The sequence below is a fragment of the Castanea sativa genome, chromosome 6, assembly GCF_040712315.1.
Source record: "Castanea sativa cultivar Marrone di Chiusa Pesio chromosome 6, ASM4071231v1".
NCBI lineage: Eukaryota > Viridiplantae > Streptophyta > Magnoliopsida > Fagales > Fagaceae > Castanea > Castanea sativa.
In genome coordinates this window covers 47,169,062-47,190,632 of record NC_134018.1, presented here as the reverse complement: position 1 = coordinate 47,190,632, position 21,571 = coordinate 47,169,062, and the positions used below count along the sequence as shown (strand labels likewise).

Genomic DNA, 21,571 nt, shown 5'->3' with positions numbered 1-21,571 from the left:
AGAACAATCTATGTGGATTCCTTTTCCCTCTTGAATGCTCGGGATAACCTTATTCCATTCCACCAGATCTTGTAAGCTATTGGGCCCTCCCGTGAGCATATGGGTCTGGCCCATTCCACTCCATGGAGTCCAACGGGTATTTGGCCTTTAGGTCTAGATGAGGACTTTTCCACTCCCCACAACCGCATTATTGTTTTTTGATTAGCGTTGGTGAATATAAGAATAAATAATATGAAAATTACTGAAAATCACAACAATTTTTTTAATTAATTCAAATAGAATTAGACTAAGGTGCAAAAAGCATGCTCTCTTTAAGGAGATTCAAGTGCTCTATAATTGGCAAGGCTCAAGAATCGGAACAACAAACCTAAACCTTATCTTGACTTATCTCCTCCATGATATGACAATCTAACAATTAATGTTGTTAGGCTTAGACCAACTATGTTACAAATGGGTGAACCCAAAACTTGACCACAAGAACATCTCTTTACCCATAAATTATCTAATACGCTTATGGGTGAGCATGAGCAGGCTTGGAGAGTTTGTTTTAACTCAACTTGTCCTTGTTGAGTTGAAAAATTTTTAACCCAATCCAACTCATACGTAGAACCTCACCTAAATGAGTTGAGTTGAGTTGAGTTGGGCTAGTGGGTTGTGTTTATATGTTTCAGCTCTTGTAAAGAAATGAGCTTTCATCAACAATTTAATTAGCATTGTTTTTTTTTATAAATCAATACAACTCATATAACATGTCTAGATTATATTCCAAATTTATCAAAATTAATTTTTATAAAACCAAAATAAGTCAAACTAAAAAAATTAAAATTTTCATATATCCTCCATTTAGTACTCTCACTAATTCCTATTTTCTCCTAAATTACGCTTAAGCTCAATAACTTATTAAACTTACAATAAATAAGGATTTTTTTTTTAAAAAAAAATCTTGAAAGTCCCTTTTTTTTCATTTAATTCACCAAATTATTAATTTATTAAAATGTTCCAAAAATTAGTAAAATCAATCTCATGATTTTTTTTTTTTTAAGAAAAGAATCAATCTCGTGATTAGAGGAAACATATTAGTACCACCTAATGCAATCTCATGACATACGTCTTGTCACGTAATCTTGAATACCGAGGCCCAGGCCTACTACATCCTCTTGGCCGATAAGTCTACAAATTACTAAAGCCTTGCAGGGAAACTTTCTTTAGCCTTCCACTAAATAGAAATCTGATCATTAGACATGAAAAAACAAGTTGAGAATTTTTCTTCTTTCTCTCCATTCGAACATGATTCATGATCCCCCAAAATGAAGAAAATCCAACTTCTTCTTCTTCTTTTTTGACTGAAATGATTGAAAATTCAACTTCTACTCTGTTTAGTAAATGAAATTTCTCCATAGGTTAGAATAAAAACAGTGCACTAGCTTTTTTAGATTAGAAAACAATATTTAAAACCCAATTCTATCCCGTTGATTAAGATGACAAACTCTACGGGGCTATAAGCTACTCCATGAAGCATATAATTTCCACCGAAGAGTTAGTTGAGAACATCATTAAAGTCTTCGATTAGGGCCTAAATTTCTGGGAGGTCAGAGCAGGTCAAAGACTACCTTAATTGAACGTACCAACGCATGTGACATTGACTGAATCAATAGGGATGTATGTATAATGATAGATAATATATTTCATTTTTTTGATGAGAAAGCTGAACTCATTCCAGACGAAATTGGAGTACAACAAGGAGGAATGCAGATAAAAGATAATATATTTCTACCCAAAAAAAAAAATGATAGATAATATAGCAGTATATTATGTATCGGCCCAAAATGACCAATTTACCGTCTAAATTTAACCTTAAATTGGTGTTCAAGATATATTAGATATATTACTCTAAAGTAATAGGCCCAATCTCACTCCTACTTATGTAGGCCGACAAGTTTAAACCACGTAACTCTTTTGTTCTCAATATTCTTATTCTATACTTCTCCTTCCGCATCTACTCTAACATATACAACATAGAATAACATATCGCATTGCTAATATATTTAACATAGTATCAGAGCCAAATTTCGTTCTTGGCATCAAACAAACATCTCTACACAGTAAAGAAGATTCATACATGCATAGCACAGATTCACAGTACCCCTGCTTCACTTTAGATCTAGACTCCACCGCATCATGCAATTGCCATAGCTCACTGCTGTGTCAAGATCCTCAAACCCAAGCAATCTGTGCCTCTCCCTTTTAGATTCATGTAGGCCGACAAGGTTAAACCACATAACTCTCGTGTTTTCAATATTCCTATTCTATGCGTCTCCTTCCGCATCAATTCTAGCATATACAACATGGTATAACACATCGCGTTACTAATTTATTTAACAACCGAGTATTATCTACATATATCTTACTAGCGTTTTCTGTATTACATGTTTAATCATACAAAAATAATGTAGACATTTAAGACTTTACATTGAAAACATACGCCTTCGAGCTAAACCACGTCATTTTTTATATTCTATCTATTTGCTTCTGCTGGCTACAAATCTCTCTACAATTTTCTATTCCCTTCAACTGATTTTAACAATGACAAATAAGATTTTGAATCATTGATTGAAAAAGCAATTGTGTGTGTTTGTGTGATTATATCAGGGTTGACTAAATATTAACATTATGCTTGTTTCGGGGTTGACTAAATATTAACATTAAGCTTGATTCAATATCCATTAAGACCTTCTAAAAGAAAAGGAAATGCAAGTCGATCTACCCACACAAAAAAAAAAATGCAACCTAAACTATACAAACGTCATTAGCCTGTTTTTCCAATAATGCAATTTAGAATCCCAAACCCTACACTTTCATTTCACATGAAATCGGGAGTATCATTCTTTGATTCTTCAAAATTTTATAATTTTACACAGTTCTTCCCATTATTGGCCTACAGTAACTATAATGGCCTGCATGGGAGTTAGACAAGCGCACCTTTAATGCACAGTGCAATTCACTGTTAAATAAATTATTATAAAACAATTAATTATATAACCGCATATAATTAAATACTTCCTCCAAGTATGGTTAGAGATACCAGGCAGTCTTTACACCCACAACCTTTATCTCAAAATCTCATGCGAATCTACAAGTGCCATAACCTGCACAAGACACACACAAAGAAAAGAAATATTAAATTTTGCTTAAAGTTTAGTGAACCCAATGAGATTTCTACTCCTTTTCCTTTGATTAAATATTGTACTTAATTTTTTTTAATTAAATTCAATCACGTAATTACACTGATAAATATAATATAACAGTTAAGTGACTGTACTTAAATTTAACCGTGATATAGACCAAACACACTTACTTGGGTTGTGGGAGACTAGGACTCCAGAATGAGAGAAATCACAGTTGTAAGAATGTTGACCCTTGGCCTTAAAGAAAGCATTCATGGCGTAGGATGCGTGGGACCTAACATCATTGGGCTGAAAGCAGGCTCCACCAGCTTGAATGGGCCTGCAATCCACCCCTTGGCTGCATACATAGTCTATGTTTGCCTGTAACGCTGCATTGCTAACTCCTGCTTTTGGCACACACCATGCTGCGGATCGAGGTCGGGGCCGAGTGCTCCCTCCTCCTCTTCTACCTCTTCTACCACCAGACTGTACAATAAAAACAAAAACAAAAAGATTATAATATATGTAGTGGATACCAAAAATATGATAAAGAGTAATCATCATGTAACGAACGACATAAATTTAAAATATAATCGTATCTATTTAAAGAAATATTTATGGAAATGCAAAAATTAATTATATATATATAGAGAGAGAATTTCAACCTATAGCTTCAACTCTTGATGATAGCTATTAATTTAATAACGTGTAAACATAGCATTGGACCTAAATCTAAAAGACAATTTGATATGAAACATAAAAATAAAAAACCAATCAGCATGTGGTCCCTTGTGTAAGCAATTTAATACTAACAAGACAAGATCTCATCAGATGCCAGGGAAAAGGAAAAGAAAAAGAAAAAGAAAAAATATAAAAGAAGGCTACAAGATCTGATCAAATTTGAAAAAACTACAGTAGGTTTGCCAATCCGTTTTGAAATTGTTCCTTTTCAATTTTTTTTTTTTTTTTTAATCTCACATATTTTTACGTGTAGTTTTTAACTCAATCAGCATGAACTTTATGCAATTTATATAACACAGCTTTTTTGGTTAAAGCATAAAAAATAAAATTAATAATAGTGAAATTATGATTTCTATATCTCCAAGTCGTGTAGCTGATTTTAATTTTATGCAAGAACTATAGGATACTTCAATTTAATTATTTAAGTTTTAAAAATGCCACAGTGTCACTTTTTTCTATCTTATCATTTCTATGTAATCACTAATTTTTATTTTGAGAAGTGGTTTTTATTAAACATTAAGATACGTGAATTTAATATTTTAAAAGAAAATATTTTGTTCTCTAACTTGCATATTACGTATGTTTTAATTTTAAAATATTAATATGTGATCAAATATGTTTTAAGTATTTCAAAATCTCCATTTTCTTTACGGAATTTGTAGTTCAACTGACACCTTATAATGTTTTCAATAAAAATGTTTAAAAATCAAATCTCCTCTCTCCGAACTATTGAATTATAAAAATAAAAAATTAAAAGCACTTTCATGTAAGGTCTTCACTAATTTCAAATCTAAAAAATCACAAGTTAAAGACCCTCTCCTTTAGGCTTTGATAACTCTTTATTTGTTTCTCCAAACGACTTGAAACTCCTTCATAAAGTCCCATCGATGTATGTTAATTAAAATGCAGGACTCAAAGGCTCAAAGCTTAAGTGTTAAGAATCTGATGACAGCTAAATTACAATTTTTGTGAACCCCAAAAAGAAAAGTAACAGCTATGCATCTTACTCGATGCACATTAGATATTCACTTCTTCTATTTCGCTTCTTGAGTATTTTTTTAGTCTGTTTGAATTGAAATGAGGGAAGGGAAGTAGAGTAGAGTAAATAAAAATTGGCCCAAAATTAACCTATTTTCAGCTAACTTTATTATACTCAACCTCTCTCCCCCTTCAATCCAAACATACCTTTAGAGTTTATCCCTTACCAAGCTTAAAACCCTTATCTTTGATTCATTGAAAAAAAAAAAAACCCTTACCTTTGTATATATGATGTGTCACATTAGCAGCAGTCATTTACAAAAAATTGAAAAAAAAAAAAAAAAAAGTCAAATCTAACCTTAAAACATTTTTAAAATTTAATTTAGAAACCATTTTTTTAAGGAGATGATAGGAATAAATTTAAATAATAAAAAAAAAAAACCTTAAAAATTTTTAATTCAAAGTCAGGATTAAATTCTTATACTAATTAGTTCGAGCAAAAATATTATATTGTGACCAAAATATTAATAATATGATGAATAAATTTACAAAATCAGGAGCCAGCATGTATATGTTCAATATAGCTAGTGGGTTCCAACTAGCTAAACTAGTAAAGTTTTTGATGGTTAAAAAAGAAATCTGGGGTTCAATCTCCGTCTACACCAAAAACTGATTGGTGTCTTGGTCTGATGATAAAAAGCTATCATCAAGAGCGACACCATAAGTTGAAACTTTTTCTATAAAAAAAATGTTCAATATAGCTGTATGGATCATATATATGTATGTATATATGGATCATATATATATATATATATATATATATATAGAGAGAGAGAGAGAGAGAGAGAGAGAGAGAGAGAGAGAGATTGTTCTTACTTCATGTCCACATTGCACGGAATAATAATTTTTTTGTTTTTACTTATTTTTTTAATTAGTTTCAACCTATGACATAGGTTCCTAATAATACTCTTTTATTATCAAATCAAGCCTACAATTGGTTTTTTGGTGTAGACGGTAGGAATTGAATTTCAAATCTCTTATACGATAATAAGAAATTTTACCAGTTAAATTATTGAAATTCACTCTTATTTCCACCTTAAGGCAAAAGCAACAATCAAATCCAAACAACTATTTTTTAAAACCAAACAAACAAACTTAAAAGTTAAAACTTCTCCATACTCTTCTATGGCCCTCTTAAAGAACCCAACTTGCTCTCCTCAATAAATTCAAAAAGATATATATTCTTTTCTTTCCATATTAGAGATACTTCAATCGACCATGATTTCTTACACCCAACATATACTTACAATATAAATTAAACCCAAACAACAACAACAACAACAACAACAACAAAGTACTTTAATGGTTTAATCCCAAAATTTTGGAATCAACCATAGCTCACCAACAGAATCATCGGGACTGACCATATGTATTTTTTTTTTAATCGAAAAAAAAAAAAAAAAAAAAACCAAAATGAAACACAAATATCAAACCTGTCTGCGCAAAAGCCCAGCATCATAAATCGGAGTGAAATCTGGTTGGAAAATACCCCAGTTCCTCTCAGCATTTGGACCTGGCTTAAGGTTCTCGTTAAACATGCCGAAAAGGTACGTCTCAAATCTTCGATTAGGCATCAATGGTGTGCCTCTACGTGAGTTAACATGCCTAACCAAATGCCCATTAAAAAGAGCCGCATGCTTCAAGCTACAGGCCACGTAGCCATCGCAGCTGGTTGGCCAACCGGTCTCGCCCACAACTATGTTCACGTCTCCATATCCACTAGCTTTCATGGCTGAGTGCATAGCATCCATCATGGCGTCGAACATGTTTGTGTACCTAAGGCCAGTGTATCTGTCACGGATACCCGCATTGCGCTTGAAGAGAGCGTAGCTTGCCATATTTGGTGTGTAGGTGAAGTATGGGTAGGGATTGACCATGAAGGGTGACTTGGTTTGGCGTAAGAACTTGAGCATGGGTCCGAAGACAATCCGGTCGTAGCCTGGCCTGAATCGGCCTTGACTTGGTGGCTCCGACTTTCCGAGTATGGCAACAGAATGAGGGGATGTTACCTAGTGATGAAATGCGATTTAAGAAAATCAAAAGGTTAATTATTCAATACTCGAAGAGCAATGTTTTGAATACAATATTAAAATGTCAAATTAACATCAGAATGATCTCATATAATTAAAGGCATAAGAAAATAATTTTAAAAAAAAAATTAAATATGTCAAGACAAGAGCAATCAGATGCTTAAATGGTCTTTAAAACTAATTAGATTCAATTTTTTTGAGCTTTTAATACTATTTTTATTTGTTATTAAAATCTATGCAAAAGAAAAGAGGTTGTGTTAAACATTTTTATGTGATTAATATGTTTCTTTTTTAATTCAATAATTTTAACTATTGACCTTAGTTCTGTTTGATAGGATTAATCTTTTGTTTTCATGAAAATATAATCAGATAAAAAATGTTAATTTTTTAGATTCTATTATAGCAGGGCCCTTTTATGTGATTATTATGTTATTTTTTCAATTTCAATTTTTGACCTTACTGTTTGGAAATAGGATTAATTTGGTTGTTTTCATGAAATCTAATCAGAGAAAAGTTGTTATTTAAATATTTTTCTTTCGATAAGACACCTTTATGTGATTGTAATGTTTCTTTTTCAATTTCAATAATTTCATCTGTTGACTTTACTGTTTAATTGGATGAATTTGTTTGTTTAGATTGGATTTTAGATTTAAAATACAAGATACCAAATTTCCATTAAAAAAATCAAAATTGCCTAAAACAAACGCCTATACAAAATTAAAAAGAGAGGCTGAATTAGACTAATTTCTCTAACTCTAACCTTGATGTTATAGATTCTGGCGAGAAGAAGAGCCTTGTGGATTGACCTCATGGCAGGAACAAGCTTGAAGATAAGGTTGTTATCACCGGTGTTAAAGATTTCATTACCAACAGCAATATAAAGGAACCGTGTCTGAGGGTAGAAAGGGACGATGTTATTGGCAACCCATTGGCGAGCATTGTTAAGGTCTGCAAGGGCTGGAATATCCCCATTGCCAACAGTCACGGTCACGAAAATACCAGTATTGGCAAAGGCTCGGAGCACCTCAGGGTTGGTGTCAAAGAGTTTGACACTGTCAAAGATGGTCTTAGTTTTGATAAAGTTGGCGACTTGAGCTGGTGGTGGGAGGTTATTGCCGAGGGTGCCATAGTTTATGCCTATGGAGCTTGAGATTGTGAAGAGGTGAAAGAGAAGAGTTGAGAGGAAGAAGATGCGTTGAAAAAAGGCCATGGTTGTGGCCTTTGTTGTTGTTGTGGGTGTCGAAAGAGGAGTGAAAAAGAAGGGAATTGTGGTATATTTATAGTGCGAGGAGGAGAGGATTTTATTACAATTGCAAGTGTGATTCGGTTGTTTTTGGATAATTTTTGTTTTTTTTCCTAAATTGGTTAAGCTAATGCTAATATTTTTGTGGATCAAGTTTGTTTTTTACCTACTAAAATTAACCTTTAAAACTAATAGTTTTGTTGTGGACCATGTATTTTTTTTTTTTTTTGTGCAATCCTATCCAATTCTCAAACAATTTTATATTTTTAAGAGAATTTTTAGGTGTTTTTTAACCTCCACAATAGAAAAAGTATACCGATTGCATATGTGGGGTTCACTTCCATGTGAGAGAGAAAAGAAACATGCATCCGATGCATGATACATTTTCTCCCACAATAAGATGCTCAGCTCATAGTAGGAAATTTAGATAACAGGGCATTCAGACATTTGAAAAAAATAAGATCAAATGAACTTTGCTCTATTTTTTTTTTTATCATTTTATTTTTTTTAAATTATGCCAAGGTTTCAACACTGTAATCATTAATTTAGTTACAAAGGACACTAACAATTTGAATCAATCTAAAGGGACATTGTCTAGCTTATTGTTGAAAATTATGGATGGTACCCCAACAAACACTATAGGATTTGAAATCATTTGTTAATCTTTTACTTTTCTTTTTATTGTATTGAGAATCAACGAAAAATGGTGGTTGTTTAATGTTTACGTCTCCAAGTCCAAATTCTGGTCTGTAGGGGAGTCTTGGATAAGGCAATACAGTCAATGGTACAAATTGGCAACAGTCGTAAATTTTGCTGAATCATTTAAAAAGGTATGACTTCGGCTTCCTGATCCTAGCTCGTATGATACACGCGCTATAAACGCGAATATAGCCGTTTCGAATCTTCCAAGTGTGAAACCGACCACCACATCTTTTTGACTATTTTTAACACCATTCTAGGTTGTGCTCCGATAACGTACGCGCTTTTCCTTGTAAAAGGAAATCTAAAAAGTGACCAAGTGTTTTGCGCGTTAGGCGGATTTTTGAGAGGTCGGGCATGTTTGGTAGTCTATTTAAATGTATATTTTTAATTTTTAAATAATATATTTTTATATATTTTTTAATTTATATATATTTTTAAAAAATTAAAAATTATTGTTTAAAAACACGTGCCAAATAGTTTCCAAATCTCTCACAGTATACCTGGAGAAATTGAATTTGGGTTTGGGCTAATTGCCCTTCTTGGGTTTAATTTGGTTTGGTTTGGATCTTGAGTCCAAATCCAAGTCCAATTTGATTGGGTAAGAAGTAAGAACTAAGAATTGCTTCGGCTAAGGAGCTGGCAGCATGAGCTTCCTGATTGAATAATTTTGTCTCCAAAACTAGGATGAAGTGGTGGTAAAAGGCTTATACATTTTGGGCTCAAATGGCATTATTTTATAGCTATGATTTTATGGCCATTGGGTCAGTCTCACGATCACCCATCTTAAGAGAAAGTATTTAGTATCAAATGATAATATGTTAACGGTATCAAAATCTAGTAAGTGTGAGATATGTTAACAAAAAATAACTAACTTACTAATAAATGAAAGACATGTGTTAGTGGGTAGTTATTTTTGCCCACATATCTTTCATTTATAGAATTTTGATACGTGGTATCATTTGATATAAAATACTTTTTTCCATCCTAGGACTCAAAATAAGTAACAAGTCTTCTAAATTATGAAACAGACAAAATGGACAAAACTTGAAATTTGATAGGATCATTTTTCTCATTCACATGTACAAATTTTGTGAATCTCTTTGAGTTATAAGCATGGTCTCTAAGTTATCTTGTCTAAATCCAAATGGCATTATTTTATAACTGTGATTTTATGGCCATTGGATCTGTCTCATGATCATCCATCCTGAGACTCGAGATAAGTGAAAACTCATCTAAATTATGAATAAGGACAAAATGGACAACACTTGAAATTTGATAGGATTATTTTTCTCATTCACAAGTCAGATTTTGTGAATTACTTTAAGTTATAAGCATGGTTTCTAAGTTATCTGTTTGAATACATGTCACACTTAACATAATTACCATGCTTATAAGAAAAAAAAAAGTTAAATATATATTCCAAGTATAGAAATCAACAAATATAAGAAAATGACAAAATTTAGTTACAAAATTGGTTGTAGCATGAGATTACAACCTTACTCAATAAAATAAACATTACTACATATTTTGAAAATCTAACCGTTAAATTGCATGTTCTTTACACTCTTAATACGCATGTCAAATTTTGTGTCAATTGGATATTATTTACTATATGATCTATAAACTTATATTTTATACATAATTTTAAACTAAAAAAAAAACTTGCAATTTAAAAAATTTATTGATGACATAGCTATTAATTTTTAATTTTTTAAAATTTTGCAAGCATGAAGGATATAAGAAAAAGATGTAATCTAATAGTAGATTTGTCAAAATTCACCTCCAATAAAAATGTTGTAGTTTTAGGCTACAACCAATTTTGTAACTAAATTTTGTTCATAAGAAAATAGACTCAGTAATTATAATTATGAGTTGAACATCCCACCACTAGAATAATCATTTTCAGATTTCACGCACCACCTCCCCCCCCCCCCGCGGCGCCCCCAAAAAAAAAATCCCATTCTTAATCAATGTTAGTTGCAATTTCTATCAAATGAAACAGTTTTACAATTTATTTATATATAGTGAATCTCTTCTTCCTTTATTGCATTGTTTTCATCGCACAATGTCAACATTCCAATTGCAACATAATCAAATCATCAATTAGAATAACTTGTACTAGAAAAGAGAGGCGGAGCCCCCAAAATTGTGAAAAATTCTTCAATATATATAATTATCTTAATGTTTTCAAATTTTAGCCTATAAAAATAAAAGTTAGCCTTCCCGAATATTTGAATTAGTCCAATAATGCTTTTTTAAAAAGATATTTGGTCTAATAGTTATCATGGGAATAAAAGGTCCAAGAGCATATATCGGGCCTTGTCTGAGGACACTTAGTAGCCGTGAACAGATGGACAATAGGAAAGACGTAAAAATCAAAGCGGCATGAACAAATCATGACTGCATAGGCTTGGGAAGGTAGTCCAAGAAGGAATACCTCTTCGACTCAGTGAGGCAGAGGTTAGAAAGATTGTTCTACCCTTAAGGGCAACACTTCGAAAGGTTCTACTGGTAAGGATAAATATCAAGGAAACATAGGTCAGAGGGAAACTAAGAAATATCTAAGGGAAAACTGCTACCACCGCATTGAATGCTCTGCAACTAACCCTCTGACCGCATTAATGTGGAGATGATACCTGAACAGTGGTAAGCAGCCTTACAGCTACTCCTAAAGATTTTAGGAATGTGCTGATGGGACAAAGATTAAAGCCAACAGCTTGACCTACATGTGGATGGTGGAGATGAAGAAAGGAAGGATATATAATGGTGAAGGAAGCCCCTTATAGAGGATCCTTTTGAAAATAAAGAGAGAAACATTGTAGCAACAAGAATTAGACTTGTAACCAAAATTCAAGAAGAAATATATATAAGAACCAGTCTCCTCGGACTGTGCGGAGGACAATTTTCTTTGGGCAAAACCAGTTTATTTTTGTTTTCTTGTCATTTGGGCTCACTGTAATCACTATCTAACTCGTTAAAGCCTAGTTTTCTAGCTCATTCTCTACAAATTCATTGTATTGGGCTCTTTGGGCCTAGATCCTTCTCCTTTTGGGCTTAGGCACAAAATTAAGTCCTTACAGTTATAAAGACATAAGTTTATTTTTCACAATTTTATTTTTTATTATAAAATGTGCTCTTATATCTGTTAAATTTTTTATAAAATTTGGCACCAAACATGTTTGGATCTATTTTTTTCAACCCATTATGTGGCGATTAACAAGTTATTGACTCATTAAAAAAAATATTGTGACTAAAACTACACATAAAATGTCTCTTTAGTTGTCACATAAAGGGTTAGAGTAAAATAGTTTCAAATATATTTAGAGCATAACTTATTACTCCAAGTTTTGAATTATTCATATTTTTGAAAATTTCATTAGTTCAATTAAAAAAAATATTACTTACCTTAGTATAAAATCTAATAATTTGTATAAAAAATGAAACATTTTCATAATTTCACTATGAAAATGGGAAAAAATGAATTTTATTTTGTGAAAAATTGTCATCAGACATAATTTTGATTGAAAATACTAAGCTCTTTTTTTGTGTATATATATAACTTATCAAATAAAAAAATGTGTATATATATGTGTGTGTGTGTGAGGGATTGTCTTGATTAATATATTAGTGCCGAAATTTGGCTTCTCAAACAAAAATTCCTTTGAGCAGTATGTTTCAAAGGAAGGATTTATACATGTTCACCAAGCTATGCAATAAATAATATTGGCAAAATAAATACGGAATGGTGTCCACATCTTTGGACTTGAATCTCATCTAAGTTGATTATAACTGATTCAGAAAAATTAAAAATTAAAAAAAGAAAAGAAAGGAAAAGAGAATTGTAAACCAATTGAGAAAAATGATAGTTTTGCACCATGTAATCACTTCCATAGTAGTTTGAAATTTGAGAACAATTCAAAGTTAGACCTGCCAATCGGCCACGTGTGGAGTTTGTTGCAGAACGGTTAGTTTCCTTTGGACCTATTCAGGTCCAAGCTATGGAAGTGATTTCATTTTTTTTTTTTTAATAAACCATGGATGTTGATTAGGGCTGTCCAGCGGGTAAAAGACCCGATCAACCTGTCCAAATCCGACCGACCTGAGGCCCAACGGGTGGACCCGAAGTCCATGGTGGTTCGGATTCGGGTCCCCCTCTAATAAAACCCGAAAAATCGGTTCGGGTGGCGGGTTAAGGGGTTAAATACCCGCATAATCCGACTCGACCGATAGTTAAGTGAAAAAAAAAAAAAAAATATATATATATATATATATATATATACATGCAGTAGACCTGTGAAGTCTGAAGCCTGGGAAAGTGGGTTGATTGGACTAAACAAAAAAGACTATTTCAGTGACCTACACGGCAGGTGATGGGACTAAAAGCTGAAGTGGTAAAGCTCCTAAAACCACTTGCTCCCACGGTTTTGAAAATACCAAACATTGTTTCAAACTTTCAACTTTCCACGCATAGAGAGGCAGAGAGCTGAGAGTCTGAGAGAAGTTCCACCACACAATCTCCTTGGTCCTTGAATCCCTGATGAGTCATGGCCTCAAAAAAAAAAATCTGCTGAACTTCAAACTCTGATCACTGAAGATTTGGAGCGGCCAAACAGCTACACAAGCACAGCACTTCAAATCAAAAAAAAATTTCACTTCCCCATGCCTCTACTCTTAGGGTTTCAAGACTCTACCATGTCCATGGTCCATGGTCCAGTCTCGGCTACACCGGCCTACATAGAGTCACAGACACAGACACACAGTACACTTCAAGAGTTCAAGTGGAGTCTCGGGCCTCTCTCGGCTACACTTCACAATGTTCACATCATGAATCTCTTGATTCACTTCCCCATGCCCAAGTCTTGGCTACTCTCTCTTAAGTCTCAAGCTCAACCCTCATTAGACCCATAAGTCTCGGCTACTTCCCCATGCCCAAGTCTCGGCTACTCTCTCTTAACACTTCACAAAGTTCAAATCAAAACCCAAATCAGACCCATACTCGGCTCACTCTCTCTTAAGTCTCAAGCTCAACCCTCATCTCTCTCTTTTATAAATTGGTCAAGTTTGAGTTCTTTTTTCTTTCTACTTTCTAGTCTCTACTGATTTCAAAATTTGTCTTTATTTTTTGAAACAAACCAAGTCCTTTACTCCTTCCTTTACATCAAACTATCAAAGGTTCAAAATTTTTATAGTTTCTGCACTCCATGCATCTTCTCAGCCTCTCTGTCTCGGCTTCCTAGTCTCAGATCAGGTAATTTTTTTCCCCTTTTCATCCCTCTTTTTCTGTATCTTATGTTTGTGAATCTGTGATATGGGTTTATCATTTTGTTCAAATGATTTATTTTTTGATATTGTAATAAGAATTATATGAAAAGTAACTAAATGTTATGAATCCGGTTGTGAGTTTTAATTAGAATTATATGAAAAGTAACTTAATTTTTCGGCTCACTCTTTGTTTTTTTTTTCTTTGTTATAAAATTTTAACCTTTTAATTACTAGGAATGTGATGGAGTAAAAATATTCGTGCTTTTCAGTCTTGTAGTAAACATGAAAAGTGTGTTTTCACGTTGCATCATATCCCTTGAGGTTTCAAAAAGTTCAAAATAAAAAAGATAACCAAACTCACCCTTAGCATATGAAGTGAGGAATGAGTATGACAGTATGTCCACAACTGATTGGAGTCATCTAACATCTAGTTGTATGGTGAATTTTTTGAATACTCAGGCTAATAGTTAAGTTGAGATCATTTTTGAGGGCCCCAATTCAGCCCTCTACAAAATTTATGAACCCAATGCCTTTGAAAAATCCTCTGATCCATGAACCTCGCTATTTCTCACTAAACCTCTAAAACACCTGCCTTTCCCATATTCTCTAGCACCCCAAAGTGATAAGCTACAATCTTGTTTTTTAATAGGTTGATAGACCACATTCAATACGACTTTCGTTCATCTGCAAGTAAAGTCATTATCATCCATTAAATCCTATGGTGATGGTGGGACAACTACCTATGCTACATGGACCTACTCTTTAATTAAATGTTTTTAATTCCTAACACAGCTTATGGTTTTCCTACATGGTTAAATGTTTTTAATCCATTAAATGTTTTTAATTCCTAAGACAGCTTATGGTGATGGTGGGATAGCATCACATACATTTTATTATGGTTTTCCTACACGTTAGACTATAAGTTATTGATAATGACAAAGCTATGGGCTTGTGAAACAATAAGTTCCGTTAGCTCAACAAAATAAAGTCTAGTTAGTTCAATTGATAAAGTTTTTTTTATACTATAGTACTATTAAAAAAGATAAGCATTTCCCTCTCTAGAAAACACCAAATTTGATTAGCATTTAGCATGCTGAAACAATGAGAAAAACTGGTTTGCATTTAGCAGCACACACCAACATACCATACCAATTAAAGGTGAACTAATTTCTTAAACAACACTACGAAGTAATTTTTGGAATCAAACAGAGATGGATCAGCGCCAACACGCTTTTGGCAATACTGATTTAGCTAGTATGAAGGAATTAGACAATGTAGATTACAGTACTAAAACCAGAGATAAATCCTAATTGTGTCTGGTTGGAAAATATTTAATTGTTGAAGGGTTCAAATACAGCACAAAAGATTCTTTACAGCTACTTTCTATCTTCACCAACAAAGCTAGCACAGTGATTTCCAACTTGATGTGTATGTTGAAGTTACACTACCTAGCCTCAAAATACTGGAGAAGTGATCAGTAATCAAAGATTAAGCACTAGGAAAGTGAGACATATAAACCGAGCCTATTTGATTTAGAGCCACGTTTTTTAATTTGTCACTAATTAATTTGTCACTATTTATATTTATAAATAAATAAAAAGTTTCAACTTTTAACATTGTATTGATTGGAACTTATTATAACTAATTGATTGTTTGTTGATTTGTTATAACTTTGAGAGTTGAAGGTATGGATTATATGTTGAACAAGTGTTTCATGTGCTTTGTGTTGTGGGGGTTATGGTAGAGAAAGCTTAATTGGGGTAATTTTTTTTGCTTTAGAGGACAAGCTGAGAAGGAGTTTAAGGTTGAAGTTGAAGCAATTGGACGTGTTCAGCATAAGAATTTAGTGAGGTTGCTCGGTCATTGTGTTGAAGGTGCTCATAGGTATTTCGATATTTAGTTACATCTTGTCCATCTTATCTTTATTGTTTATGGATATAAAAACTTTTGCCAAGGACAATTTCTTTCAAATGCTTATAGTTATATAAGTGCTTAGTTTTGTTTTGACTCTTAAACATGCATGTAATTTAAAATGAAATCATGAAGTGCTATGTAATATACCTTGATACAGAAAACTAAGTGTCAAATGAAACCAATACTTGTGAAGACAATACTTATGCATAATAATATTTCTTATTCTACAAAGGTGTAGTGTATGTGACTTTGCCCTTTTAAGAGGTCAACTACAATGATCTTTCTTAGGAATAGTTTATTATGGTTGTTTTCTAATGCTTAAATTTGATGTCTTTAGGCTATGGAAACCTCTAGTGATGCACCCCCTTCCCAAACAATACCCGCTGCCCAAGTTGATCCTACTGTCCAAGCTGAACCTGTGGCCACTCCAACCAGTGCTGAGGCACTTCCACCTAAACCTAAGGATAAAACCAAGGTGTGTGAGGCAATTGTTGATTGTGGTAGTAATAGGAAAAAGTCTATTGCTTGGGATCATTTTGAAAAAATAAAGATTAGTGAGGGTCAATTTAAGGCTGTTTGCCTTTATTGCAAAAAAACTTATCGTGCTAATAGTAAGGGACATGGTACTACTAATTTATTGAATCATACACCAAAATGTGTTAAGAACCCTAATAGAGTTTCACTTAAAGGGCAACAAACCTTAGCATTTGAACCCAAGGGGGAAGGGTTTCAGCTTGTACCATCAGCCTTTACTGTTGAGGCTTCTAGGAAGGCATTTGCTGAAATGATTATAATAGATGAGTTGCCTTTTAGGCTAGTTGAAGGGTATGGGTTTCAAAAATATTCAACAACCTTACAACCTAAGTTGCAAATTAGTGAAATTCCATCTCGTCAAACTGTAGCTAGGGATGTGATTGGCATTTATGGTGTTGAGAGAGAGAAACTAAGGGAAGCCTTGAAAGGTCGTAGGGTGTGACTTACTACGGACACATGGACTAGTATTCAAAATCTGAATTATATGTCCCTCACATGTCATTTTATTGATGATGATTGGAACTTGCATAAGAGGATTCTGAATTTTTGTCAAGTGGAGGACCATAGGGGGGAGACTATAGGTAGGAAGATTGAGATGTGTTTGCGTGAGTGGGGTGTTGATGGCATATTCACCTTAACAGTGGATAATGCTTCCTCTAATGGCACTACCATTAAATTTTTACAAACAGTAACTAAAGATTGGAAGGGGACTGTTTTAGAGCATGAGTTCTTGCACATGAGGTGTTGTGCACATATTCTAAATCTGATTGTGGGAGATGGTTTGAAAGAAATTGATGCGTCCATTGCTAGGGTGCGTGAAGCGGTGAGGTATGTGAAGTCCTCACCAAATAGAAATCAAATTTTTAGGAGTTTTATGGAGAGATTAGGTATTGAGTCCAAGTGTTTACTAAGTCTTGATGTACCTACTAGGTGGAACTCTACCTATCTCATGTTAGATATTGCTGAAAAATTTGAGAAAGTGTTCCTAAGAATGGACTTTGAGGATGATAGCTATTGTTCATACTTTTTGAACAAGGAAAATAGTGGTGGTTTGGGAGCTCCTTGTGGGGTTGATTTTAAAAATTGTAGGACATTTGTGGGTTTCTTGAAACTTTTTTACAATGCAACAAAAAAGTTTTCCGGTTCATTGTATGTTACTTCAAATACCTTCTTTGATGAGATGTTTGTGATTCAAGAGAATATTGCTCATTTAATTAAATCTGAAAATCTTCTCTTGAAAAACATGGCAACTAAAATGGAAGCTAAATTTGAAAAGTACTGGGGGAAAGGGGATAAAATTAATCAGCTTTTGTATGTGGCTGTGGTTCTTGATCCGAGGAAGAAAATGAGGTTTTTGAAGTTTTCTTTTTCTGAAATTTATGGGGAGTCAGTGGCTGATGAGATGGTTGATTTAGTGAGGAAGACCATGGATAGGTTGTATGATGTTTACTCTAGGGTTGATTCGCCAAATGGGGTCGTACCAAGTGAGAATGAGAGGACACACATGGAAGGTGATACAATTGGTGGTAGTGATCCATATGCGATGGTTAATTCACGATATGAGCGGTTTTTAGAGGCTGAGAAGTCTGTAGGGTGTAGCAATGAGATTGAAAGATATTTGGCTGAAAATTGTGAGAGTAGAAGGGATGTGAAGTTTGAGATTTTGGGGTGGTGGAAAGCCAATTCAGATAGGTACCAAGTGCTGTCCAAAATGACTAGGGATGTGCTGGCTGTACCTGTTTCTACAGTTGCTTCTGAATCATCATTTAGTACCAAAGGGCACATACTTGATCCATTTAGAAGTTCACTCTCCCCTCTCATGGTTCAAAATCTTGTTTGTGCTCAAAACTGGCTGCAAGCCCATGTCCCAATTTCTTTTCGCAAGTCAAAGGACGAGGTTGAGGTCTTGGAGGATGAATTTCATGAATTAGGTAATATGTTCAACTTCCAAACTGCTAGTCTATTAAGTGTTATTAAATGTGTCGTATACTTGAGCAAAATTTAATCAATTGTCTCAATTTTTTCTTTTCCAGTTTTAAATCAAGCAACAACAGCAGCAAGTTCTAATTCCTGCTCAAGCAAAGGTGGTACTCATACCACCATTAGTATTGATGAATGATCACAGATTGGGTATGTTTCTGCCCTTGTAATTTTTGTTCATATGATCCTTCCCTTTTGGTTATTCTGTAACTAAATATTTTTTTCCCCATTGTATTGTAGGAGGAAGGAATGTCGCATTTTGTAAAGGAGACAGTTTTTTTGGATATATTTTGAAGTTTTTTGGTAGCTTTTCTAATTATGCATGAACTTGTCTTGCTTATAAAAAGGAAAACTTAGCATCAGTGTAGGCTTTTCTTTTTATAAGTTATGGACTTGTAAACCATAGATAATAGAGTAGTTCTTTATTGCTTTAGGAAAGCTTTTTTTGGAAATATTTAATAGTATTTCATAATTGTAACTAATTATATATACTGCTGGGAATATTGCCTAATGCTTTGGTAGTTTACTGCCTTATCTGCTGCCTCAATGGCTTTATATATATATATATATATATATGGAATTATAAAGATATGGAGTATTTTTAGTAATGCTGGCTACTGTGTGATTCTGGATATTTGGTTGATGTATAGAATGGTTGGTAGATCTGTGTTTCAGATTGATAGATTGATGAGTAAAAGGTGGTAACAATTTGGAAAATATGAAAAATATTTTAGTAACAGGTGTTTCAGATTGGTACTGCCCAGGCCTTAAAGGCTTGGACAATTTGGAAAATATTTGTTATTATGTGTGGATGAGTTTTGGAAAATATGGAAAATATTTTAGTAACAGGTGTTTTAGATTGGTACTGTCCAGGCCTTAAAGGCTTGGACAATTTGGAAAATATTTGTTATTATGTGTGGATAAGTAACAGGTGGTAACAATGCTGCTTAGTATTAATTTGGAAAATATTTGTTATAATTTGGAAAATATTTGTTTGATTGATGCTTAGGTTTATAATGCTGTTGATGTTTAACAGTTCCCAGGATTATTTGTTTGATTGATGCCTAGGTTTATAATGCTATTGATGTTTTAACAGTTCCCAAGTTTTACTTTTGTATATTTTTGTTCACAAATGCAATACTGTTCTGGCCAAATTCATACAGAGGAGTATAAATCTGGAGTTTTGGTCAATAATTGAAGGCCCAATTTAAAAGAAATTAAGTAAAAAGCCGGCCCAATCTATTAATTTCTTGAAAAGCCCAATAATTTTTGCCAAAAAGGCCCAAAAAAATTGAATCCAATAAAAAGGCTAAAATTGATCCAACCCGCCAATCCGATGAATCCGACCCGTTTCAACCGATGATTCGACCCGGCGGATTTAACCACTATTTTGGTTGGTTGTGGGCCAGTTTTTCAGTGACCCGACTCCATCGGGTCGAGTGCGGGTTGGGCCCAAACCCGGGCTGACTCGACCCGTGGACAGCCCTAATGTTGATTGTAAACCGATTCAGAACAAAAAAAAAAAAAAAAAAAAAAAAAAAAAAAAGGTGGATTGTAAACCAATTGAGAAAATTGATAAGTTTTGCACCAATTGGTTTACAATTCACTTTTCTTTTTTTGCTTTTTCTGAATCAGTTTACAATCAACTTCCATAGTTTATTATAAAAAAAAAAATAAAGTATTCACTTCCATTGCTAGGACCTGAATAGGTCCAAAGGAACCTAACCGTTCTAACTTTGCATTGTCCTCAAATTTCAAACTCCAAGAGCATCTTGGTATTTTGTGCCACAGTTACACGCATGAGCTCAATTGATTCCTTTGCACCCTTATCCTAACTTTTTTCTTTTTCTTTTTTCTTTTTCATTTTTGGAATTTTGCTTCTTAAATTGACTAAGTTCAATTAATGGGATCATTATGAAGAAGTTATTAGTCTTAATTTTTAATAATGACAGGAAAGTGCTATTCTTAATTCATCTTCAATGAATTATTAATGACATAGCAGAATCATTATTTGTAATTAAATACTACCATGGATAGTTATGGTAATTTATTAATTAGATATATATCTTAAAAGGAAATATATTTAATGGCTCACTTTATACATAATTAAAGTGAATGAGTTGTCATTTCCTTTTAAGGACAACCTTGGCAACTCTCTTTATTTGGAAATGCATTCAATTTGATATTATCCTACCAAAAGAATGGAATCTCGAAAGAAAATGTCGGATCCTATTGGTGGCATGAAGTATTTTGATTAGATATTCATATCTCGTCGTTTAATATGATTTCAGTTTATTTCTCGGATGGTATAAGAACTATTTTGACAACTTTTTGTAGGGGAAATTTAGTTAATCAAAACTAAAAAGTGCTAAGTAAAAATAATTATAATAAATTATTAACTAATATGTAAGAATTTACGTCTATGTATCTCACGGTTAAGTAACAATAAGCATTACTTTCATAGAGATTTTAGTTAATTACATGACAGAAATTGTGTCAACTTCAACTTGTATCGATTACTAAATGAGTTGGGGTTCAAGTTGACCTTAAATCATGTAATCAACCAAACTTAGTCATTTTTATGTATGAAATCAACCTAACCGCCAAAACCTAAAATAACAAATGCGTTTAGGTAAGAAGGTTTTTGAATCGAAGAAACTTCGATCAATGCTAAGTTGGGTTCAAGTAAATAACGTTTCAACCAAAATTAAAACTGGCATAACGCGATTTGACATATGACAGGTTTTGTATTAAAAAAATGCTAATAAATAAATAAATAAATAATCTCTGTTGTTGAATTTATCCGAATATATTATATAATGGGATTATAAATATCATCTAATCTCATCAAAAAAATCCGATAACACATCTTCTCCCCTTCTCCGTCTTCTCTTACTCTAATTTGTTTGGCTCAAGTGCTCAGATGTTGCGGCGACAAGTTCCTGCATGTAATAAGCATCTAT

At 33.3% G+C, this 21,571-nt stretch overlaps 1 protein-coding gene and 1 pseudogene across 1 annotated transcript; one reads left to right on the top strand and one right to left on the bottom strand.

The window, feature by feature from the left end:
- Positions 1–2,831: 2,831 nt before the first annotated feature.
- On the bottom strand, positions 2,832–8,247 carry LOC142641549 (glucan endo-1,3-beta-glucosidase-like). The gene is made up of 4 exons (XM_075815998.1): positions 7,734–8,247; positions 6,377–6,952; positions 3,356–3,650; positions 2,832–3,146 (listed from the first exon to the last, which is right to left on the bottom strand). The coding sequence occupies exons 1-4, from the start codon at positions 8,181–8,183 to the stop codon at positions 3,121–3,123; spliced, it is 1,347 nt and encodes a 448-aa protein (XP_075672113.1). The 5' UTR covers positions 8,184–8,247; the 3' UTR covers positions 2,832–3,120.
- Positions 8,248–13,275: 5,028 nt separating this feature from the next.
- Positions 13,276–19,220, top strand: LOC142641050 (zinc finger BED domain-containing protein RICESLEEPER 2-like; annotated as a pseudogene).
- The last annotated feature ends 2,351 nt before the right edge of the window (positions 19,221–21,571 follow it).